This window comes from Egretta garzetta, unplaced genomic scaffold (assembly GCF_000687185.1).
Source record: "Egretta garzetta isolate BGI_Z169 unplaced genomic scaffold, ASM68718v1 scaffold429, whole genome shotgun sequence".
In the NCBI taxonomy this organism is placed as follows: domain Eukaryota; kingdom Metazoa; phylum Chordata; class Aves; order Pelecaniformes; family Ardeidae; genus Egretta; species Egretta garzetta.
In genome coordinates, this window is record NW_009260678.1 from 163789 (window position 1) to 182767 (window position 18979).

Genomic DNA, 18979 nt, shown 5'->3' on the forward strand with positions numbered 1-18979 from the left:
AGTATTAAGTGACATTGGTTTTGTTCTGCATTATGTTGTTGGACAAGCTTGTCCATGCTGATGTTGGGTCCTGTCAACAGAAGTATTTTGGAAGCCACTTCCTTAGTGCTGTGTCTTTTTCTCCTTCTCAGCCTTCTCTTGAGCGGCGCTGTCGGTCCAGGCGTCCCCCAGAGCTGCTGAGCTGCCATCCTGTTCCCCCCTCCCTATCCCCCTCGCTATAATCGTGCTTCCCCTGTGCCTTTTCACTCATAGACCACCAGGTGCTTGGGGATAGGGTTTAGCGGTGGGATGGCAGGGTTAGGGGAATGGTTTGGGCTCGGTGATTTTAAAGGGCTTTTCCAACCTAAACGATTCTATAGTTCTGCCTATTCTCTCTGAACCTATTTCTGTCTCTGCCGTTGGGCTGTCTTCTGTAAACTCTTCAAAACTGAGAAGTGTGTAATGTATTGTACATCTCTTATGCAACCCATATGTTCTGATTTAAATGGACTCACTCTGGCTTAAGATGGCACGGATGAATGTAGGGTGCGGTCTTTGGGTCTTAATGTGCGAATAAAGTCCAAATAAAGCAATAAACCACTCAAAGCCTTAATCTCGATTTAAACATACTTTTAAGCCAGCAGCGCGCGCGGTGTATTGTAGCAGAACGCAGGTTGAATCTGGTTTGATTACCAGGTAGTGGGAAATGCATTGACAGATGTTTTTCCCGATAATTCACATATCACTTTGCGTAGATGCCAAAGGGACCATGAACTTCCCCGACGCGCTAGGGTTGGTGTGTGAACAACATGCCGTTTTTATACTTGCCTTTAGCAGCTCCGCAAAGCATGTTGTGCCACTTTTCCCAACATGGGTGCCTTGCCCTGATACGTGTAACAGCCAGAAATGTCAGTGCCACCCCAGTGTAATGACATGCTCTTGTTTCTATTGTTTCCAGGTTTATTCCGATCTATAGGGGACCAAGTCACACGTACAAGGTACAGAGGCTGACAGAATCCACTTGTTACTCGTTCAGAATACAGGCGGTCAATGATGCTGGGGAGGGACCTTTCTCAGAAATATCCACCTTCTGCACAACTAAGTCAGTCCCACCTGCAATCAAAGGTATGTCATAGATTTATTTTTTTTTTCATATGCATAAGTAACATGTAATTATTTAAGTAACTGGTAAGTATGCAGTGAGTTTGTACGGGTTAACGTAAGCACGCAGTAATGTGAAAAATCAGTTTGTGCTGCTTGTGTTTTTCTGGGAATTGTGAAGTTATGTTATGGTGGGAAGGTGAATTATCACCAAAAAAATTCATATAAACCATACAAATATTATACCAACCGCTGTTCTATACATGAACTGTCAAAGTGCTGCTGCTAACAACGCTTACCGAGGGATTGCTCTGGGTACTGCAGCATTTCAATGAGGGATGTAACCGCTTTAGTATACATGGGTACACATCAACTGAAGTGTTAGTGAAGCTGCAAGTTGTTTGAAGTTGTGTCAGCGGAGCACTTCAGAGTTTATTTTTCCTTTAGTTTATAAAATTAATAATGATGTTTCACATACATAAAGCGTTAGATTCATTTAGCTCGCTTAGCATCTGTTCCCCTGGAAGAACAAAAAGCCCAATTAAATGAAGCTTCGTAATGAAACGTCTTATACTGTGTGTAAATTTTGGCTTAGGTAATTTTGCTCCTTCTTTCCGAGGAGAGCTGTTACGGAGGCAGTGGATTTGCTCTATCAGCTGGCAGATGAACGGGGCTGAAAGCAGCTGCACCTGATTTTCCTGTGTGCTTAAAACTCCTTTGTCAAGCGGTACCCTTTACCGTGAGAAAGAGCGGCTGTTAGGTGCTCAGAGAGGTTGCATTTGCTGTGTTTAAAATCTGGCCTTGGTGATTTTCACACCATTCTTTGATAAAGATTTAGAAAGGGGAAGACACTGCTGGGGTGTAACTTCCCTGGTCCTAGGTCAGCTGCTCTGAATCACCCCTGGGAAGAACAACTCTCGAGCACAGATAGCATGAGGAGATGGGGTTCACAGCGCTAAAATCAGCGTATGTGAGAATCCCACCTTCATTTCCACCTGGATATCCCCTGGGTTTTGGCATTTGCTCCAGTGCTGTTTGTGGAAGGAGATACCTGTTATGTGTTTGGTGTAAAGTTCAAGGGTAAACAGAATCATAGAATTGCTTTGGTTAGAAAAGACCTTGAAGATGATCAAGTCCAACAGTAGACACAGTATATAAATATCCTTACCGAATGGTGAATTATCCCGCTTCACTTTATTAAGCAGTTCATAGAATCATAGAATCGCTTTGGTTGGAAAAGACCATTAAGATCATTGAGTCCAACCTTTAACCTAACCCTGCCATCCCACCACTAAACCCTGTCCCAGTTGTAGGATACGCTACCCAGCAAGGCGAAAGGCCCTCACGCTGGGTGAACCAGGCTGGCGTCGGCAACGGTAGCGGGGGGAGGGGGTGTGCTTCATGGCTTCAGCATCCTCTGCAGGTTGGGCACGGGTCACTCACGGATGCTGACTCCGTGTTGCTGTTGCTTCTCTTAGCTGCACTAAGTGGCTAAAACTCGCCCAGGGATGCCGGCGTGCACTGTAGTCACATTTTAATTTTGTTGTTGGATAGCAAACCATTTTATTCAATTCGGATCTCACCTAGGTTTTTGTTTAGAACTCCCTGCCTGCCTATTTAGTTCCTGTTAAATATGACTCATACCCTGGGCTGAATATCAAGCCGTTAAGATACGGTACAAATACCGGGGGGGTGTGGGCTGGGACCACAGGTACATGACAAAATACCAGCTCACACAGAGGAAAGGGCACAACAAGAACTGCGTTAGGGAACACTGCCGGGGGGGGGGGGGTAACGCCATAGGGAAAAGAGATCTGTTGAGGCAAAATGATGGTGTTGATTCCCTTCTGTGTTCAGAGCGACACAAAGGAATGTAGGTGATAAACTTAGTACAGTTTTTCATGTATCAGAAGCATGTGTTTATTCTCCTATCAAGTATCCAAATTACTCACTTAGTGATGCCAACCCTAAAATAGCATTATTGTTAATGGCAGTGTTTTGTAGTTGTCAGACAAAAAAAAAACATCTACGTGTATCGGGGTGAGGGATGGAAGGAGGAGGGAAAATAATTGAGAATCCTGTTGTCAGCTGAGATGAAGGCATCTATTATCCCTCTCTCAGCACTGGCAGATGTGTGGAGAGGAGCGAATGGATATTGATTACATTTGGCCCCACGTATGATTCATGTGTTCCTCCTGGGTGGTAACGAATTAGTCTAAAATTCATGTAATGTATGCAGCAACAGCAGCATTTGTTTCTTTGATAGACTCTCCTGTTGTCTGTTTTCCTAGGGTTGGGAGTCTATATTGCCTTTAACAAGCTCGTGTCCTTGCACGTGCACATGTTAACCACTCGGTAAAGCGTTTAGGGCTTTGCTTCTCCCAGTTGCATTTTTTTTTTTTTTTTGGCCATGTGCTGGCTTGCTCTGCCTGCTGAAGAAGTTGGTGGGCCCTGGATGGTGCCGCAGGTGGTTTGATGCCTGCCGGTGGCAGATGCTGACTTGTACATAGAAACGTGCCGCCGCTCACCTGCAGGCTTGCCGTCGGGCCTCGTACGGTGTCTTTCAGCTTTCGGCTAAGAGATCCTTTCCCAAGGACGGCAGCGTGGTAACAGCGGACAAACTGAATTTCTTAGAGTCCTAGTGAAAGCACTCGTCTAAGCCTGGCTGGAAATAGCAGGTCTGGTCATCTGAATGTCAGGCTCAGAATTAGATACGAGTCCAAGCCTTTAAAATTATGCTTGTACTTTTGCTTCCCAGGCCAGACTTTATCTCTAATACAGCAGATCATTGAGCTTCCCTTCTCACATTCCTTCTCCTGTTTTTCCCTGAATGAAATTATATTATTCCTCTCTTGCAATGACATTGTGGCATGGGAGGAATACGCAGGCGTCTCCACGGGCACAGCTGTTCGCTCAGAACGTCACAAAATTGCTGCTTTTATTAATGCCGGTGTAATTCGTGCCTTGGCATCTGCTTTGAAAAGATCAGTGCACAGCTTTGCATTTGAATTTTAAAAGTTCAAAGTTTACTATCGCACCCACTCCCCCTTTCTAGCGGCTCACAGATGAGAGATGCTCCAACAGCTCCCCGTCCTTCGGCAGGAGCAACCTGGGTCCTACAGTAAGCTGCTTAGGAGCTTGTTAATCAGCTCTAAATTTCACCCAGTTTTTTTATGAGCAGTGTTTGCTGTTGTTTAATACCACAAGAATCCAGAACTGCTTCATCAGGCCAGGCTGTCCTGAAACCAGTATGACTTTTGAGTGACTTAAAAATCCAGCCCCAGTTCTTCTCCTTTCATCCGGTGGTGATAGCAGTTTGATTTTTGGCCACATAAATGCGGTACAGATTATGTGCTACTAACCCCTGTGACGTCCCAAAGTTCCCCTTTTAAAATATATGATGAGTAAATATATATACACACACACACACTATATACGTGTGTGTGTGTGTGTGTGTATATAGTGTGTGTATATATATAAAAATATATGTATATTGTATATATAATGAGTAAAATGAGTAAGATTTCAATGCAGTCTTTATATTAAATGTTAATTTGATTTTATTGTAGCCCCTCGAGTGACACAGCTGGGAGGAAACGCCTGTGAAATTACCTGGGAAATGGTCCCACCCATGAAGGGAGATCCTGTTGGTTACGTTCTGCAGGTACTGGTTGGAAGAGAATCTGAATACAAGCAGGTAGGAAAATGGTCTCGTTTTGATATTGCTAGGGTGATGATGGAATGGAAACGGTCCTGAACATTTGCTGTGCTGCTTCTTTCTGCTGTATTGAATTATACCCTATGGTGATGCGTCACGAACTTTGGTAAAGGCTGAGTCAAAATTAAGGGCCGTAATAAGTTGTTTTCTCCCCAGAGGGAGTATATAGAACATCATTATCTCCTTGGAGTGATTTGCGCTCTGTCCACAGTTAATCACTATTTCTAACTGAACTAACCTTTGAGAAGTTACAATTCTGTCCTCCCATGCTTTCTTCTGAGCTGGCTGGTGCTGACCATTGACTGAAGATGAGAAGATGAAGTAGGGAGATTACTTTCCTCATTCACTAGGCCCCTTCCAAGACCCTCCATCAAGGATGTCAGTCAAGTACACAACTTTTAATTGGCTTGTTCAGCCATCCCATTCCTGTCTAAGGTTTCGATGCAAGGATGCGTAACTGCTGTACATCAGCTCCCCCACAGAAACCATCCCCGTTGTTGCACCGTGGCAACAAGGTGAATGAAGGATGGCTGACCCTTCTTTCCTCGTCTGTCATGATTAGGGCTCACAAGTGGACATTTCCCTTGTTGAAACAGAACAACTCGTTCACAGTGAGATCTTGTATTCTGTCTGTCACACCGCTGACTGTCTGATTTACGGTGCACTTCACTGGCACCTTGTCTTTTCCCTGTTCTTGCATCGTCATACAGATTCCTAAGAAGTCTAAATTAGAGAACGAGAGATGTTAAACCTTAAATTCTTAACAATGTGAACAAGGTAGTGCTTTGCAATTGTCTTTGCACCTCTTCAGTCTATTTTTGAGTCTTACTGCAAATTAATGAATTATCCAAAAAACCAAATAAATGCAAGACAGTTCCTGTGGGTGTTAAAGATTCGGAAACCTAACTGTTGTTTTCGTCGGGAAACATTTTTGGTGCTGGTATAGGTAATAAAACCCCCGTGTACTGTGGTGGCCTCATAATGTCGGTGGTAAGTGGATAAGTGGACCCATTTGGCTGTTGCCTGGCTTACAAAGTAGCCTTGATGTATAACCCCCACCTACAGCTTTAGCAAGCATTGCTTCAGTGCTTAATATGTTCTGGATGTCCTTGGGGAGAATTGGGCATGGCTTCGTGCTCCTTGAAGGTAGGTGATGGCTTAATCTTTGCAGTCAAGAAATTATGGTATGAAAAAAGCCCAGCGATAAAGGAAATAAAAAGGACCTTCGGGGCCTTACATCGAAGGGCTGCGTTTCTCACGAAGCGTGACCCTGCTTGAGTTTTCACCAACAGAAGCTCCCGGCTGGGATGCTCGAAGCTGACGCCGTGGCTCCTGGAGCTGGGCTGGCTGATAACCAGCTGTGGAAGGCGGGGAGAGTTCTGCTGTTTCATGCTCTCAGAAATCCGTTTCGCCCATCCAAATGATTTATCTGCATCACAAATGTGGGTGTCTTCTCAGCACCGGGGCACATGGCTTGCTGTCCATTAGCTGAGCTGCAGTCGCTGTGCGCGTGTGCTCGTAGCTCCTATTACGTGAATAGGAGATGAAATTTATAAATGTCTTTTTTCAGTGATTTTTTTTTTTTTTTTTTTTTTTTTTTTGGCTAATGCATTTCACTTCACCTTTGCTGTGGCATGTGTGTGATCACTTGCCACTCTCGAGCTGAAAAGTAATTTTAGTGATATGGTAATTAGTCCCAAATTTACTTCTAAATCTGGTTTGTTCCCTGCAAGTGACATATATATTTTGCATATGTATCTCAGGGGCCATATTATATTAGAAAAGTTTTGCAAATTGTTTTGAAGGGTTGCACAAATGAAAAATACTGTAGATTTTCAGGCTATTAAATACGCCCATGAGAAAGAACAGTGTCTTAAGCGATGGCAGTGTCTGTAGCATTCACCAGTGCATTTTGCAAGAACCAGGGACCGTGTAGCTGGGTAACAAGGAGAAAAATAGCTGCATGAAATAACTGTTTATGTCCCGTTGGCATGGAAAGAAATGCAACAAATAGCAATTTGGAACATGTCCCGAGGAGAGCCACAAAGCTGGCGAGGGGGCTGGAGCCCCAGGCTGCTGGGGAGCGAAGTTGTGCCAGGGCAGGGTGAGGTTGGACATTAGGAAAAAATTTTTCAATGAAAGGGTTGTCAGGCACTGGAAGGGACTCAACCCCACCCCTGGGGGGATTTAAAAGCCGGGCAGATGAGGTGCTTAGGGCCAGGGTTTAGTGGTGGGATGGCAGGGGTAGGGGAACTGTTGGGCTTGATGATCTTAAAGGGCTTGATGATCTTAAAGCGATCCCATGATTCTATTCTATGACTCTATTTCAAGCTCTTTATGGGCTGTGCACACGTAGGGTGTCTTGTCCTCGGGTGCTACGCCTTTGCTCACCCTTCAGGACACAGTTGTCTCTGTTCTGCAACTCATTTTCCACCAGCCCAAACGCAGATGAGAAGACTTTCATAGAATAAAAATCCGCTTTTAAAATTGCATTAAAATTGAAACTTTTCAACTAATAAAAGATAAAGCTGTTTTTCTGTTACAAGTCTCTAGTCCTGTCATTAGATCACTTCATTTGCAGCAATTTAAAGGCAGCTATTTAAAGCAAAGCCTTGAATAGTTTTAACTAGGAAGACATGTTACAAATCCATGGAGCCACATCTCCCTGTCTGCTCCCAGTTGATTTACTTCAGGTGAATACAGCTGATGGGTGACCAAAACCAGTTTCATCATTTTATCTTAAAGCTCCTAATTCTTTCAGTGTTTAAATGAGGAAAAGCTTATGAGTCCCAGTTCATGTGCAGGTATCTCCTGGGGCAGAACAAACCCATTAAAGCGTAAAGCATTTACGGAGCGTTACCATCCGTAGAAGTGACTATGCACGGCAGAAATCAAGAGGATGATGCATGTCCCTTTTTTTTTTGTGTAGGGCATGGGAGAATATTGATATATGCCTATGTTTCTTCCCCAGGAAATTCTACGAAGATATTGTTATTCTGACAAACATACTGGGAAGATGTGACCATGCCCTTTCTGCTACTGGCTTAGCATTCACACTGTGTTATGTATTTTAAACTGATGCGATGGTGGTTTATTGACAAGAAGGTTGTATGCTTTACATGGTAGATTTTAGTCTTTTTATTCAGTTAAAAGCTTGGAAAAGGAAGATCCTATCATCATGAAGACTGGCTTAGAACTTTTTAATGGTGATTGTGTTTGACTTTTCAAAATGCGCCTATATCCCATGACTCTTTGAGGAGCAGTTGTGGCATGGTCTCGGGCACAGAGTCTCAGTGGACTTGATAAGAAAGTTCACACAAATCCGTACTCAGGTGGCACAGCTGTGATGCTGGATTCCTATTTCTGTGGCAATTTTATGTTACAGATCTCAATCCAACTCTTCACTAGGAAGCCCTTTAGGAGGCGCAGAATGCAATGTTCTCCCATATTAATTTCATTAATAGAAGAGAAAATCCACCTAGGCACTTTGTGCTGACTAAGCATGCGGTAGCCTGCTTCGGTTTATTCTGGCACAGAGTTGGGTGCACACTGAAATAAGTGGCCGTGGTTCCCTTATTCACACAGCGTAGCTCTTTAGTACACGGCACTGATTTTTCTGGGACCACCTGCAGACCAGTATCAAGCAGGGCATTGTAACACCTGTCTAGTGCGTTTTGTACCTAAAGTGAGTAAGTATAGAAAACTCATTAGGAAATAAAACATTAATAGGGGGAAAAAAAAGTCTTACTGCCATCTGTTAACTCTCAAAGTTTGAGCTCCTTATTAATCTATTGCTGTGTATGCCCATCCTAGAGCTGAAGCTCTCGAGGACGTACAAACCCCTAGGAGCAGCCCACCAGTCTGTTCTTGCACCTCGCTTACGTTGTAGAAACAAATTCAAGTTGTGGCAAATAATCATCTTCATTAACCGTTGTTGTCCGTGGGAAATGAGAGCTGAGTTTTAAAGCTTCTTTATCCTTAAATTTTTTGCCAGTGAGGCAAAATGTGTTCTACCTTTGAAATTTCCAAGAATTTGGAGGCAATGGTGTTTCATCAGCTTCTGCCACAACTCTTCTGGGATAAAACTGCCCCCAGGTGCTTTCCAAAAGAAGAAAGAGATACAGGTAGATGCAGTGGATGTGTAAAAATCCCCCAGCAATGCAGTGGGAAGCCTGCTTGGGTCTGCACCGAGAGCTGAGCGCCTGGGAGAACCCGGTTGGTCTTCCCAAGCTCTAATTTTTTTCTTTTTTTTTCTTTGTTTCAGACTCTGTAGACACGCAGTCTCTGAAACACATTCAGTGCACCATTAATTTGTGTAAACAGGCAAATAAATTGTTCTTTCTTCTCTATTTTAAATAACAAGTCAAAGGCACTTGTACTGGTTGCATGCCAGAATACAACGTACTTGTACGGAACGCGTTGGCATTTACTCTTAGTGCTACTTGCATTGAGTATTTTCTCTGCCTCCTGATGCCAATTTTGTATTATGAGACAGAACAAACCATTTCCTTTCATTAGAGCTTTTCAGTGCAGGCCAGCTCATGGAAGGTGATCGGGGACACTCTGATTTTCTTTGCATCCAAGGCTGTCCGTGCAACTCTGAAGGGTTTACGAGCATCTCAGCAGTGGAGCGAGGGAAGCGGATTTTGAGTCTGGATAAAATAATAAGTCCAGCCAGTTTCTTAAAGAAAAATCTGTCAGATGACTTGAAAGAAATTAAATCATTCAAGTGGACATGCTTTCTAAGTGGACTGAAACCTTCCTCTGGTTCTTGATCTTCTTATCACCGTACAAAATAGGCTTTTATTAATTATTAAATGCACCGGTCGTTGCAGCGGAGTGCAACAACCAGGTAAGGTTATCTCACGCTTTCCAGTGTTTCGCTCAGAGGGCAATCGTGGCTGTCGCTTTTATTATTTGGAAAAGATGGGGGGGGGTGGGAATTATTTCAGCGATATCGGTGAAATTGAGAAATACTTGCCTACAGGAATTCTCTGAGCTGTCAGGCTTGATCAATAGGATCAAATGCCGTAAGAGGCTTCAGCAGCAGTTTATTACTTGTGATGGTATTTTCATTGAGGGAGCCAGGCAAAAAGCTCGTCATGTTTTTATTATATTCTCGGGTACCTAAACAGAAAAGTTGTTTTTTAGGAACTGAAAGTGATAAACTGGACAGCCACTTTGACTTGTTGGCCATCTAAGCATGATGTGCTACCTATAAAAAAATATGCTGCTTTAGACAGTCGTATTTGGGTTAATATTTGTTGAGCAAATATGAAGACCTTGTACATAATTTTTAAATTAATTATTTTTTCCCCGCTCTGTTGCGTATGTGAAGTCCATTCACGACCAAGCATATATTTTTGTGCTGAGGGTATCTGGCATTGGCTCAGCCTGGTCCTACGGATTCTAATGCAGACAGAATTGAGCTGGAGCCAGCAGTGTCTCCAAGGGCCTCGCTGCAGCCCGTCGTGGAGGATGCAGAAGCTACCATCAGAAGTGAATGATAATTAAGTACAATAATTTTTGACCTGTTGCTGAGAAAGGACATAGATGCACTGGTGCTAAATACTCATCAAACCGCTGGAAGCAGGACCATTTCCACCACCTTCCTAGCTCTAGTGCAGGAAATGTTTTGTCTTTATCGTTAGTGAATATTAATTCATGTATTTAATGTACTTCCGACCGTTTTTCAAACTTTAACAATGCACTCACTCTTCTCTCACTTGACTGTCTGGCCCTTTTCTGAGAAGTGCGGTTGATGAGCTGGCTTGAGCGAACTTGGTCATCTGTATTCATTCGACTGTAATGAAGATACAGGTCTTTGATTTAGCCAAACTTAGCCTCCAGTTACACTGGTATTCACCACGCTGACAGAACAAAACAAGTAAAAAAAATTAACTGGACAGGTTTTTTCAGTGCAAAGACAGATTGTATCCATCCCATCCCTAGTATCTGTTCAATACCATTTATGAAGATTAGATTGTAAAATTTTTATTAAGTGTCATCATTTGGATTTTAGTGGATTTTTGTTTTGGTTTAGGTGTGGTCATATTGGTTGCCAAGGTTCATCTGTGGCAAAGGCATGTAGAGCTCTTCTGATTACACATTTTGAAATGAAATTAGTAACTGCAGCAGCACCAGAAGTTGTACCTTGCTTACAGTTGCTTTGTAAGGATAAATGCTTTGAGTTGTTACGTCTCAGAGTCTAAAGAAATGAGAGTTAGGTGAAGTCCTCCAAGTAGAAGAATCCTGACTCTGGTCCCTTGGAAGAACACATCCTTTTTAATCGCTCGCTGAACCTGCATTTACATGCCAAATCCACGCAACTTTTCTTTGCATAATCATTTATGTTTGAGAGTAAACTGAAGTATTAACCACCCACAAATGTAGCGTTGATGATGGAGTAGGTGCAGGACAGTTGCCCACAACAGGTGGATGTTAGAAATGGAATTGCCATTGGAAAATAGAGTGGCAGAGACGTTCTTGGTATGAGGGACGCTTTGCAAACAGGCATGTCAACCTTCACGTTGTTGCTATGGACCGCTACAGCACTTGCAGGGGTTTGGTTTTTTTCCCTGCAATTACTGTACTGCTGTAACTTAGTGACTCGCTTCTCGCTGGCGTTGGGAAGACAAGCAAAGATGACAAGAAAGGCGACGGTGCATAGCTGTGGTTAATTGCAGAGATTTATGGTATGAATTTGTTGTATTCCTGTCACTTGAGCTAGAGTGAGCTTTCTGTGAATGCTCAGCAGCCTAGAGGAAGGTAAAATAGTTTTGTTTAAACATTGCTTCTTGATTTATGCCTCAGGGCCCAGAAACACGAGCCAGTTGGAGGACTTCTACTTGGTCTGGAAACTCAAAGTCATGATCGTTCAAACTGTGTTTGGAAAAACTGCGGAGTATAAAAGGAGGGGAGAGAATGAATAGAAGAAAAACTTTAATCTTTTGTCCCAGACCTTCTCAAGAAATCAGTGACTGGCTTTTTAACTGAGGGATGAGCCTCAGGGGCAAGCACGGGCAGGGAAGCTGGACTCCTTAAGAGGAGGACCTAATCAACATGTACAAATATCTCAAGGGTGGGTGTCACGAGGATGGAGCCAGACTCTTCTCAGCGGTGCCCAGCGCCAGGACAAGGGGCAATGGGCACAAACTGAAGCAGAAGAGGTTCCAGTTGAACATGAGGAAGAACTTGTTGACTTGGAGGGTGCCCGAGCCCTGGCCCAGGCTGCCCAGGGGGGCTGTGGAGTCTCCTTCTCTGGAGATATTCAACCCCCGCCTGGCCGCTGTCCTGTGCCCCCTGCTCTGGGTGAGCCTGCTTGGGCAGGGGGGTGACACTGGGTGAGCTCCCAAGGGCCCTTCCAGCCCCGGCCATGCTGGGATTCTGGGATTCTGTGTGTAGCTGAGCGTGTCTCTTCTTTTTCCTCCTGTGTTTCCTACCCCAGAGTAATGCGCAGGAATTCCTCCATCGGCTCAGGTTTAATTTCCCTCTCGTTACCCTTCTCTAAGTTGAGTTCTTGCCTCCGGGAGGGCAGCGCTGCTCTCAGCCTTCCGCTCCCGCGGCGAGGAGAAGGAAACCAGCTAAAAGAGCAAAGGAAGAAGTATCGGAAGTTCAGGATTATTTTTTTTTTTTGTTCCAGCAGACACAGGCACTTTGTGACATGTTTTTCATTTCATAAAATACCAGTTTCAACAGCCCTCAGTTATATAAATTGTTGACTGGGTATTTGTTTTCAGAGTTTGTAAATGTTTCCAGTGGTCTTTTTCCATTTAAGTCACAAAACTGTCTCTTAAATATTCAGTTATCTCTCTTCTTTCTCATATTGTGACTCATGCTCTCTGAGTCACACGGTACCTACATTTGATTTGATGGGTTTGGGTTGCTGAAGAACCCAATGTAATGCAACTAAGAGGAGCTTTTTTATACCTTAATAATATTTTATCGTTTCCACAATTCTGGAAGTGTAATTTCTGGCAAAATTGCTGACTCTTGAGAGAAATGTGAGGAAAGCACATGAAAATAATATTTGTAACCAGTTTTACAATTATACAGTGAATGTCTTCCAATAACCTTAGCTTGCCTGTTTTCTTCCTTTTGGGGCCAAACACGTTGCTTATGTCTGAGATGTGTTTTAGGCACATGGTAACACCTTTAAGAGTACAGAAACATGTTTGTAGTGTTTACCACAGCCCCGAAAGATGAGCACGTGTCATGGTTGGTAAGTCTTGTCTGTCCTTGTGTGCATTGACTCTGTTGGACGCTCTGTATGGAGACCTCTCGTGGTTGGACATCTCTTACGTAGTCCTCCGCATTGCCTTTCTTTTTCCAAAACCTGCATTGGCTTAGTGAGTTCTTCCTCTGAGAGCTGCAGCAACATTTCCTTGCAAGACTCAGGCTTGACCCAACTTTCTGGCCCAAATCCTTGCAAAATCTAAGGTTTATTACGTTTTGAAATCGGTTGATGCTGTGAAAGGAGGCAGAGGTTGTCTTGCTCTTTGTGTTTGACCGTGCTTGCTGTTTTGTTTTGAAGGTGTACAAGGGAGAAGAGACCACATTCCACATCTCAGGCCTTCAAGTCAACACAGACTATCGGTTTCGCGTCTGCGTCTGCCGCCGGTGCTTGGATACCTCACAGGAACTTAGTGGACCTTTCAGCCCATCCGTTGCCTTTATGCTTCAGCGAAACGAGATCATGCTTGCAGGAGAAATGGGAAGCATAGATGATCCTAAGATCAAGAGCATGATTCCTACTGATGAACAGTTTGCAGCCCTCATTGTTCTTGGCTTTGCAAGTTTGTCAATTATATTCGCCTGTATATTACAATACTTCTTTATGAAGTAGAGAATTCAATGGAAGTTTGAGATACGAATTTAACTAATGCTACGCATTATAATCCACACATTTATTCAGATATTCCTTTTTTTTTTTTGAAATCCTTTTGTTCTACCATACATTTTATATACTTCTCTTGTTTTTACAGTTCTAGCTTGAAGAAAGATAAATCAGTGTTTTGATGCACCTTTTTGAAATTCAAAACTAGGAAGTGGTCAAACTGGAGAAACAAGTAAACCAGATACCAAAAGCAAGATTTTTTTAATTTTTATTTTTTTTCCTTCACGGTTTCAAAATTGTCACCAATTTGCCTTTTCAACGTTGTTTTGGGTTTTTTTTTCACTGAAGTTCTTACAGTCTCTTATTTTATCTTACTATTTAGGAAATGTTAATCATGAGTCACTCTCTTGTCTCTTCTTTTTCCTCCTAAACATTAGTCACAAGTGTGTATAGCGGTAAGCCTAGAATACAGTGTTAGCCAACAGTACCGGGTTTTCCTTGAACAGTATTAGCGATGTTGCCTATGAATTATTCACTACGTTTGCCCCAGGTTTGGTTTTGTTTTTTTTTTTCAAGATAAAACATACGTTGTTATTTTAACTTGTTTAGTGCATTTAAATCGGAACAATATCCTGCAGTCGAAAAACCTTTTTAATTATCTGTTATTTTTACAGTTACAACACTATAAACTGCCTGTATAAGAAATCAAGTAACCAAACTGCATATAAATTATGAAGCATTATAGATTTTTTTTTTACCATTTTGATTCCTAGCAGTAATTTTAAGTAAGAGGGCATTGTGCAATAGTTAGTTATTCCCATGTTCAGCTATTTAAAAGCTGCTTTAACTTGTCTGTTTGTCACTGTATATAACTATTCCTAATCTAATACTAGATATTATTCTATTATGTTCAGCCTGATTTATATGATTAGAGCTGGTGACAGCTTACTGCCTCTGCTGAATTAGGTGAGATTTACACTCGAGGTAAGCAAACTTTACCGTTAGTTGAATCTTTTGGGGGGGGTTTTATTGTCATTTTTGGAGGGGTATCCGTTTTATGGAACTTTTTTGGAGCTCTCAGAAATGAGGTCTCTTTATTTGAAATACCTTAAATTGGGTGCCCGTGCTATTCTTCCCACAGGGCTAACTGAAATAACTTGGTACATGGCAAAATTCAGATGAGAGTCCTGCTCTGATGGGAACGTGTCCCCCCCCCACCTGCCTGCCCCTTCCAAGACACACATTTTTAATCCATTAAGATACTAGAATTTTAACTCTTCAGTCATTGGATTATTTATATTGTCAACATTGTGTGAGTACCTCAGGGACATAAATGAGCTGGAGGTGCAAATAGATTCCAAAAGGGTGCAACAGACACAGCGTATTTCCCTGCCTCTTGTTTTTGTATATTTTTGCTACTCGGTTTTGCTTTTGTCCTCGCTATTTTGTGCTCTGTCTCCATCGTCTAAGGTTCAGTGTCCTGTACTAGCATAATATTCCCTTAACCAAAGTAATGGGGAAGAAACAACATTATTTTTGTTTTAGGTTTATTTATACTATATACTGCATACAGTACTTTAAATACCAATTACAGTGCAATCTTTTATTTATTGTAAAAAAAAAAAAAATAAAAAATAAAAAGTGTACTTATGTACTAATCCCCCTCCCCACCCTTCCTGTAGCATGTTATATTTTGTCTGTTTTATACTGTTGTACTTTAGGAAGACTTTTTACCTGGCAGCATTCCTAGTATTATTAATCTTCTTACATTTTTCTTGTGTTTTTGAAGATGGGAGCATCTAGTAGATTAAATGCCAAAAAAAAAAAAAACAAACCCATTATCAGTGATTCAAACGTTTACATGTATCCAAAAACATAATCATCTCTGGAAAGAAAGTGCTAAGATCAATGAATTATTCTGTGTGCCTCTCTAGATGTAGCAAATATTAGGAAAGTTCTGTATTTTGTTATTGACTATCATTAGTTTAATGTAGCCTTGCAAACTAATGGCATTGAGCTAAATATATATATATTTTTTTGGTTTTGCCAAAGTCCTGGCTTGTCAAATTTACTTACATCTTATTTAAATTTATTTGTGATATGAAACTTTGTGACCTTGCATCTGTATTTTGTGAGCAAAGCGTACGCAGCTGTCTTTGATGGAAGGGGAAAAGAGGGTATTTTTTAAAACAACGAAAAGACCGCAAGTTTTGACACTTGACTAGATTCCCTTTTTTTATTTTTGGAATATTGTTTCAGCAGTGCTGCTATGAAATCCAAGCTTGACCCTTTTTAAAAAAAAAAAAAACCCTGCTTTAATAGAAAAAGGAAAAAAAAACCAAAAAAAACCCCACCCACCTAAACCACCTTGCTTTAGATGATTTGATCGGTTTTGAGAGTTTGAAATGCAAATGATGCTGAGAGCCGTGAGCGGAAGCGCAGAGGAAAGCACTCGGTGGCACGGGAAGCGTTTCTGCCATCGCTCGTCGGCGCGGTGGCCCTTACGGTGGCGGCGACGAGATGGCGCGGTCCAGCCCCGCCGTTATCGGAGAAAGGCGTTCCGCAGGGCTTGGGACAGGCCCTAACTCGGTTAATGCGACATTTCTTTTCGTTCCTGTGTTCTGCCGTAGTGATTTGATGGTCATTCATCCATTAACAAAAAAAATAAAGCATCGGAGATACTAAACCATGCCCAGTTTGATTTCCCTTACCGCTGACCTTGTCTTTGCCCACGCATCCTTGTGCCCATGCAATGCCAGGCGTTGAGTCCAGCCCGGGGGCTCTCTGCTCTCAAAGGAATTACAAACAACAACAAGAAGGTAGAAAGAAACACTAAATATTTAAAACCCGTAAGGAAGGCGAGAGATGGTTTTATATTGTTCTGCCTTTTCCTTTATGAACTTGAAATCTGATTTCCGATCCCGTCTGTCGGCTGCAGTAGCTCAGTATTGAGTGTCACGACTGAAAAGTGCCCTAACTGAATGTGTATGAACCTTATCCTTGCACAGTTCTTTAAATTGAAAAAACAAAAAAAAAGAAAAAAGAAAATGTTTTTACCTCACGATGGGAACATACATTCCAAGCTTTTCAACTTTAAAAAAAAAAAAAAAAAGAGAATAATCATAAGTTTTCTTGTATTGTAAATTTTAGACTATTTCATACGCATTGTATTAAAACTGCCATATCAATTTTAATGTATAGATTTTGCAAATACTACCCTATGTATGTAAGACTTAACTGTATCTGTAGTGTATATGTAATATATTTATGCCCAATAAATGTTTTAATTCTTTCTGATATTAGCAGGAGTGTTCCTAACTGAACGCAGCCCTCGGGGGCCGCGCGGCCCCGTCCCGGCAGGTCCGTGGCGTCGCAAGGCTGGGAGCCCCGGACTGCGCTCGGGATGTTGCTGGGATTTGTAACGGGAGTGATTTCGTGTTGCTCGTGAAGCGTTTGCCGGTGCAGCTCGGCAGTTTACGGCGTGATCTGCTCCTACCCTGAGCAAAATACGCTGGGGGTTGCTCATGTCTGTGTGTCCCCCCCCAGAAGGGCGAAGCTCCGCCGGTGCCGTGCGTCTGCAGGCGGCCGCTGTTTCCAGCCAAGCATCAGCCGGGTGGATGCCGAGTTCCTTCTCGCACAAGTTGGTGTCTGTACCCCCCCTCCCCGCCCCCTCGCCGGTGGGAAATTGGGGTCCGCTCCCCGGGGCAGCGAGCTCCGGCTGGCGCCCCCCCCCGGGGCTGGCGGACGGTGCGCTAGAAGTTTATAGAAGTGATCCTAAAAGTCAGGTTTCTGCAGCGAGTTCATCGCTGCTTTTAGATGGCTTGCCTGAAAATTTAAGAGCTGGTAAAGCTAAACCCCCCCCTAGATTCGTTATCTCTGTGTAATTAAGCACTTCAGTATCAGACCTTTTCACTTAACGTGTTAACGATGCGCAGCAAGTTGGGTTACTCATCATAAGAGATTAATCTCGTATGTGTACCTGTTTCTGGGCAAACACGTTAACATTTGGGGCTTTTAAACTTCAAATTTTCTTCTTCAAATCACCGCATAAATACAGCGTTTTATTTGTTTGCCTTTTTCATTACTGCAAATTACGACATGCGGGGGTTTTTTTTTCCCTAAGGAAATGCTGTACATTTTTTTCACTTGGGTGCTCAGCAGGATGGGGGGGTTTGAGTGGCTTTATTAATTTATTTATTTATTTATTTATCTGAACGGTGCTTGCCAAAACAATCTCTCGCTAACAAAATCTTTTAAATGTATCCCGTAGAACAGGAATCAGCGCTTTGGTATCTGAAGAGCTCTTTTATTTTTCAGTAGTCCCTGGGTTTCGGTATTGCCACGGGTGTCTGCAGAGGCGACGGAGGACACTTTAAAGCCCGTGGGCGTGAAGGAGGATTTGGGCATTTGCTGTGTGAGCTCTAAATGTTATCTCCTAATGCTGTAACCCACAGGTTTGGCGCAGAGGTGCTGGGACCCCGTCCCACACCCAAACTGGGCGGCGGTGGGGGTAAGCAGCACAAGTTCCCCGTGTGTTTTGGTTTACGGTGAAATACTGAGCAGGTTGTAACTGGGCTCGGGTGATACCGTATTTAACATCGCTTCCTTGTTGATTGCTGCTGTTGGCAGAAAAGTCCCTGCTTCAAGAAGCTTTGAAACAGAGCATGGGCTCGTATTTTTTAGATATTTACGTGGCCTTCCAAGCGACCTCGAGGCTGGTGCGGTGGCTGGATGCGGCCCGCGGCACATCTCGCAATTTGAGCGATCCCCAGCTCTGCCGGCAGCCGAGCGTGGTCACCGGCTTGGTGGCTGCTGTTTCTATAGCAGCAGCAATTCTCTCTCTTCTCAGTAATCAGAGAGCCGGTTCAAAACCGAACCGGGTAACGTTTGTTTTGCTTTTGACTTCAGCCGCCGTTGCAAGTTCGGAGCGTGTTTGGTTCGGTGGGGAGTTGAGCCCCATTTACAAGGGGGGTCCCTGTACCAGAAACCAGTGCACCAACGCAAGGTGCGGCGTGATCTGAGCCACCCACGAGTGAGAAAGCGGACGGGATCCGGAGGTAGCATCAAGCTGCGATGCCGCCTTCTTCATCTCCTGCGGAGCGTTTCCTGCCAGACTCATTCAGACCTTCACATTTTAGGAGATGCTTGAATAAATAGCACTTGCTTGAAGGGAGGTAGATCTTAACTCCAGCCTTTGTGTTGGGGGTCCGAGGGTCTCCTGCCTCTCCCGCCCGCCTTGCAGCACAGCCAGGGGTATTTGAAAATACCCCCGAAAGTGAAATCCTTTGGGAGCTCCAGCAAAGAGCCCTCCTGGGTGAGTGGGAGGAAGGAGCTCCAGCCTGAGT

At 43.3% G+C, this 18979-nt stretch overlaps 1 protein-coding gene across 1 annotated transcript in view; it reads left to right on the forward strand.

Annotated features, from left to right (window-relative positions):
- The window catches only part of FNDC3B (fibronectin type III domain containing 3B), a gene marked incomplete at its 5' end in the record, with an annotated part of 171724 nt that extends 158081 nt beyond the window's left edge, over positions 1-13643 (forward strand). The window contains 3 exons of the mRNA XM_009645787.2: positions 938-1104; positions 4650-4777; positions 13332-13643. Of these exons, the coding sequence (XP_009644082.2) occupies positions 938-1104; positions 4650-4777; positions 13332-13643 (607 nt within the window). The remainder of the gene's footprint in view (positions 1-937; positions 1105-4649; positions 4778-13331) is intronic.
- Positions 13644-18979: the final 5336 nt, after the last annotated feature.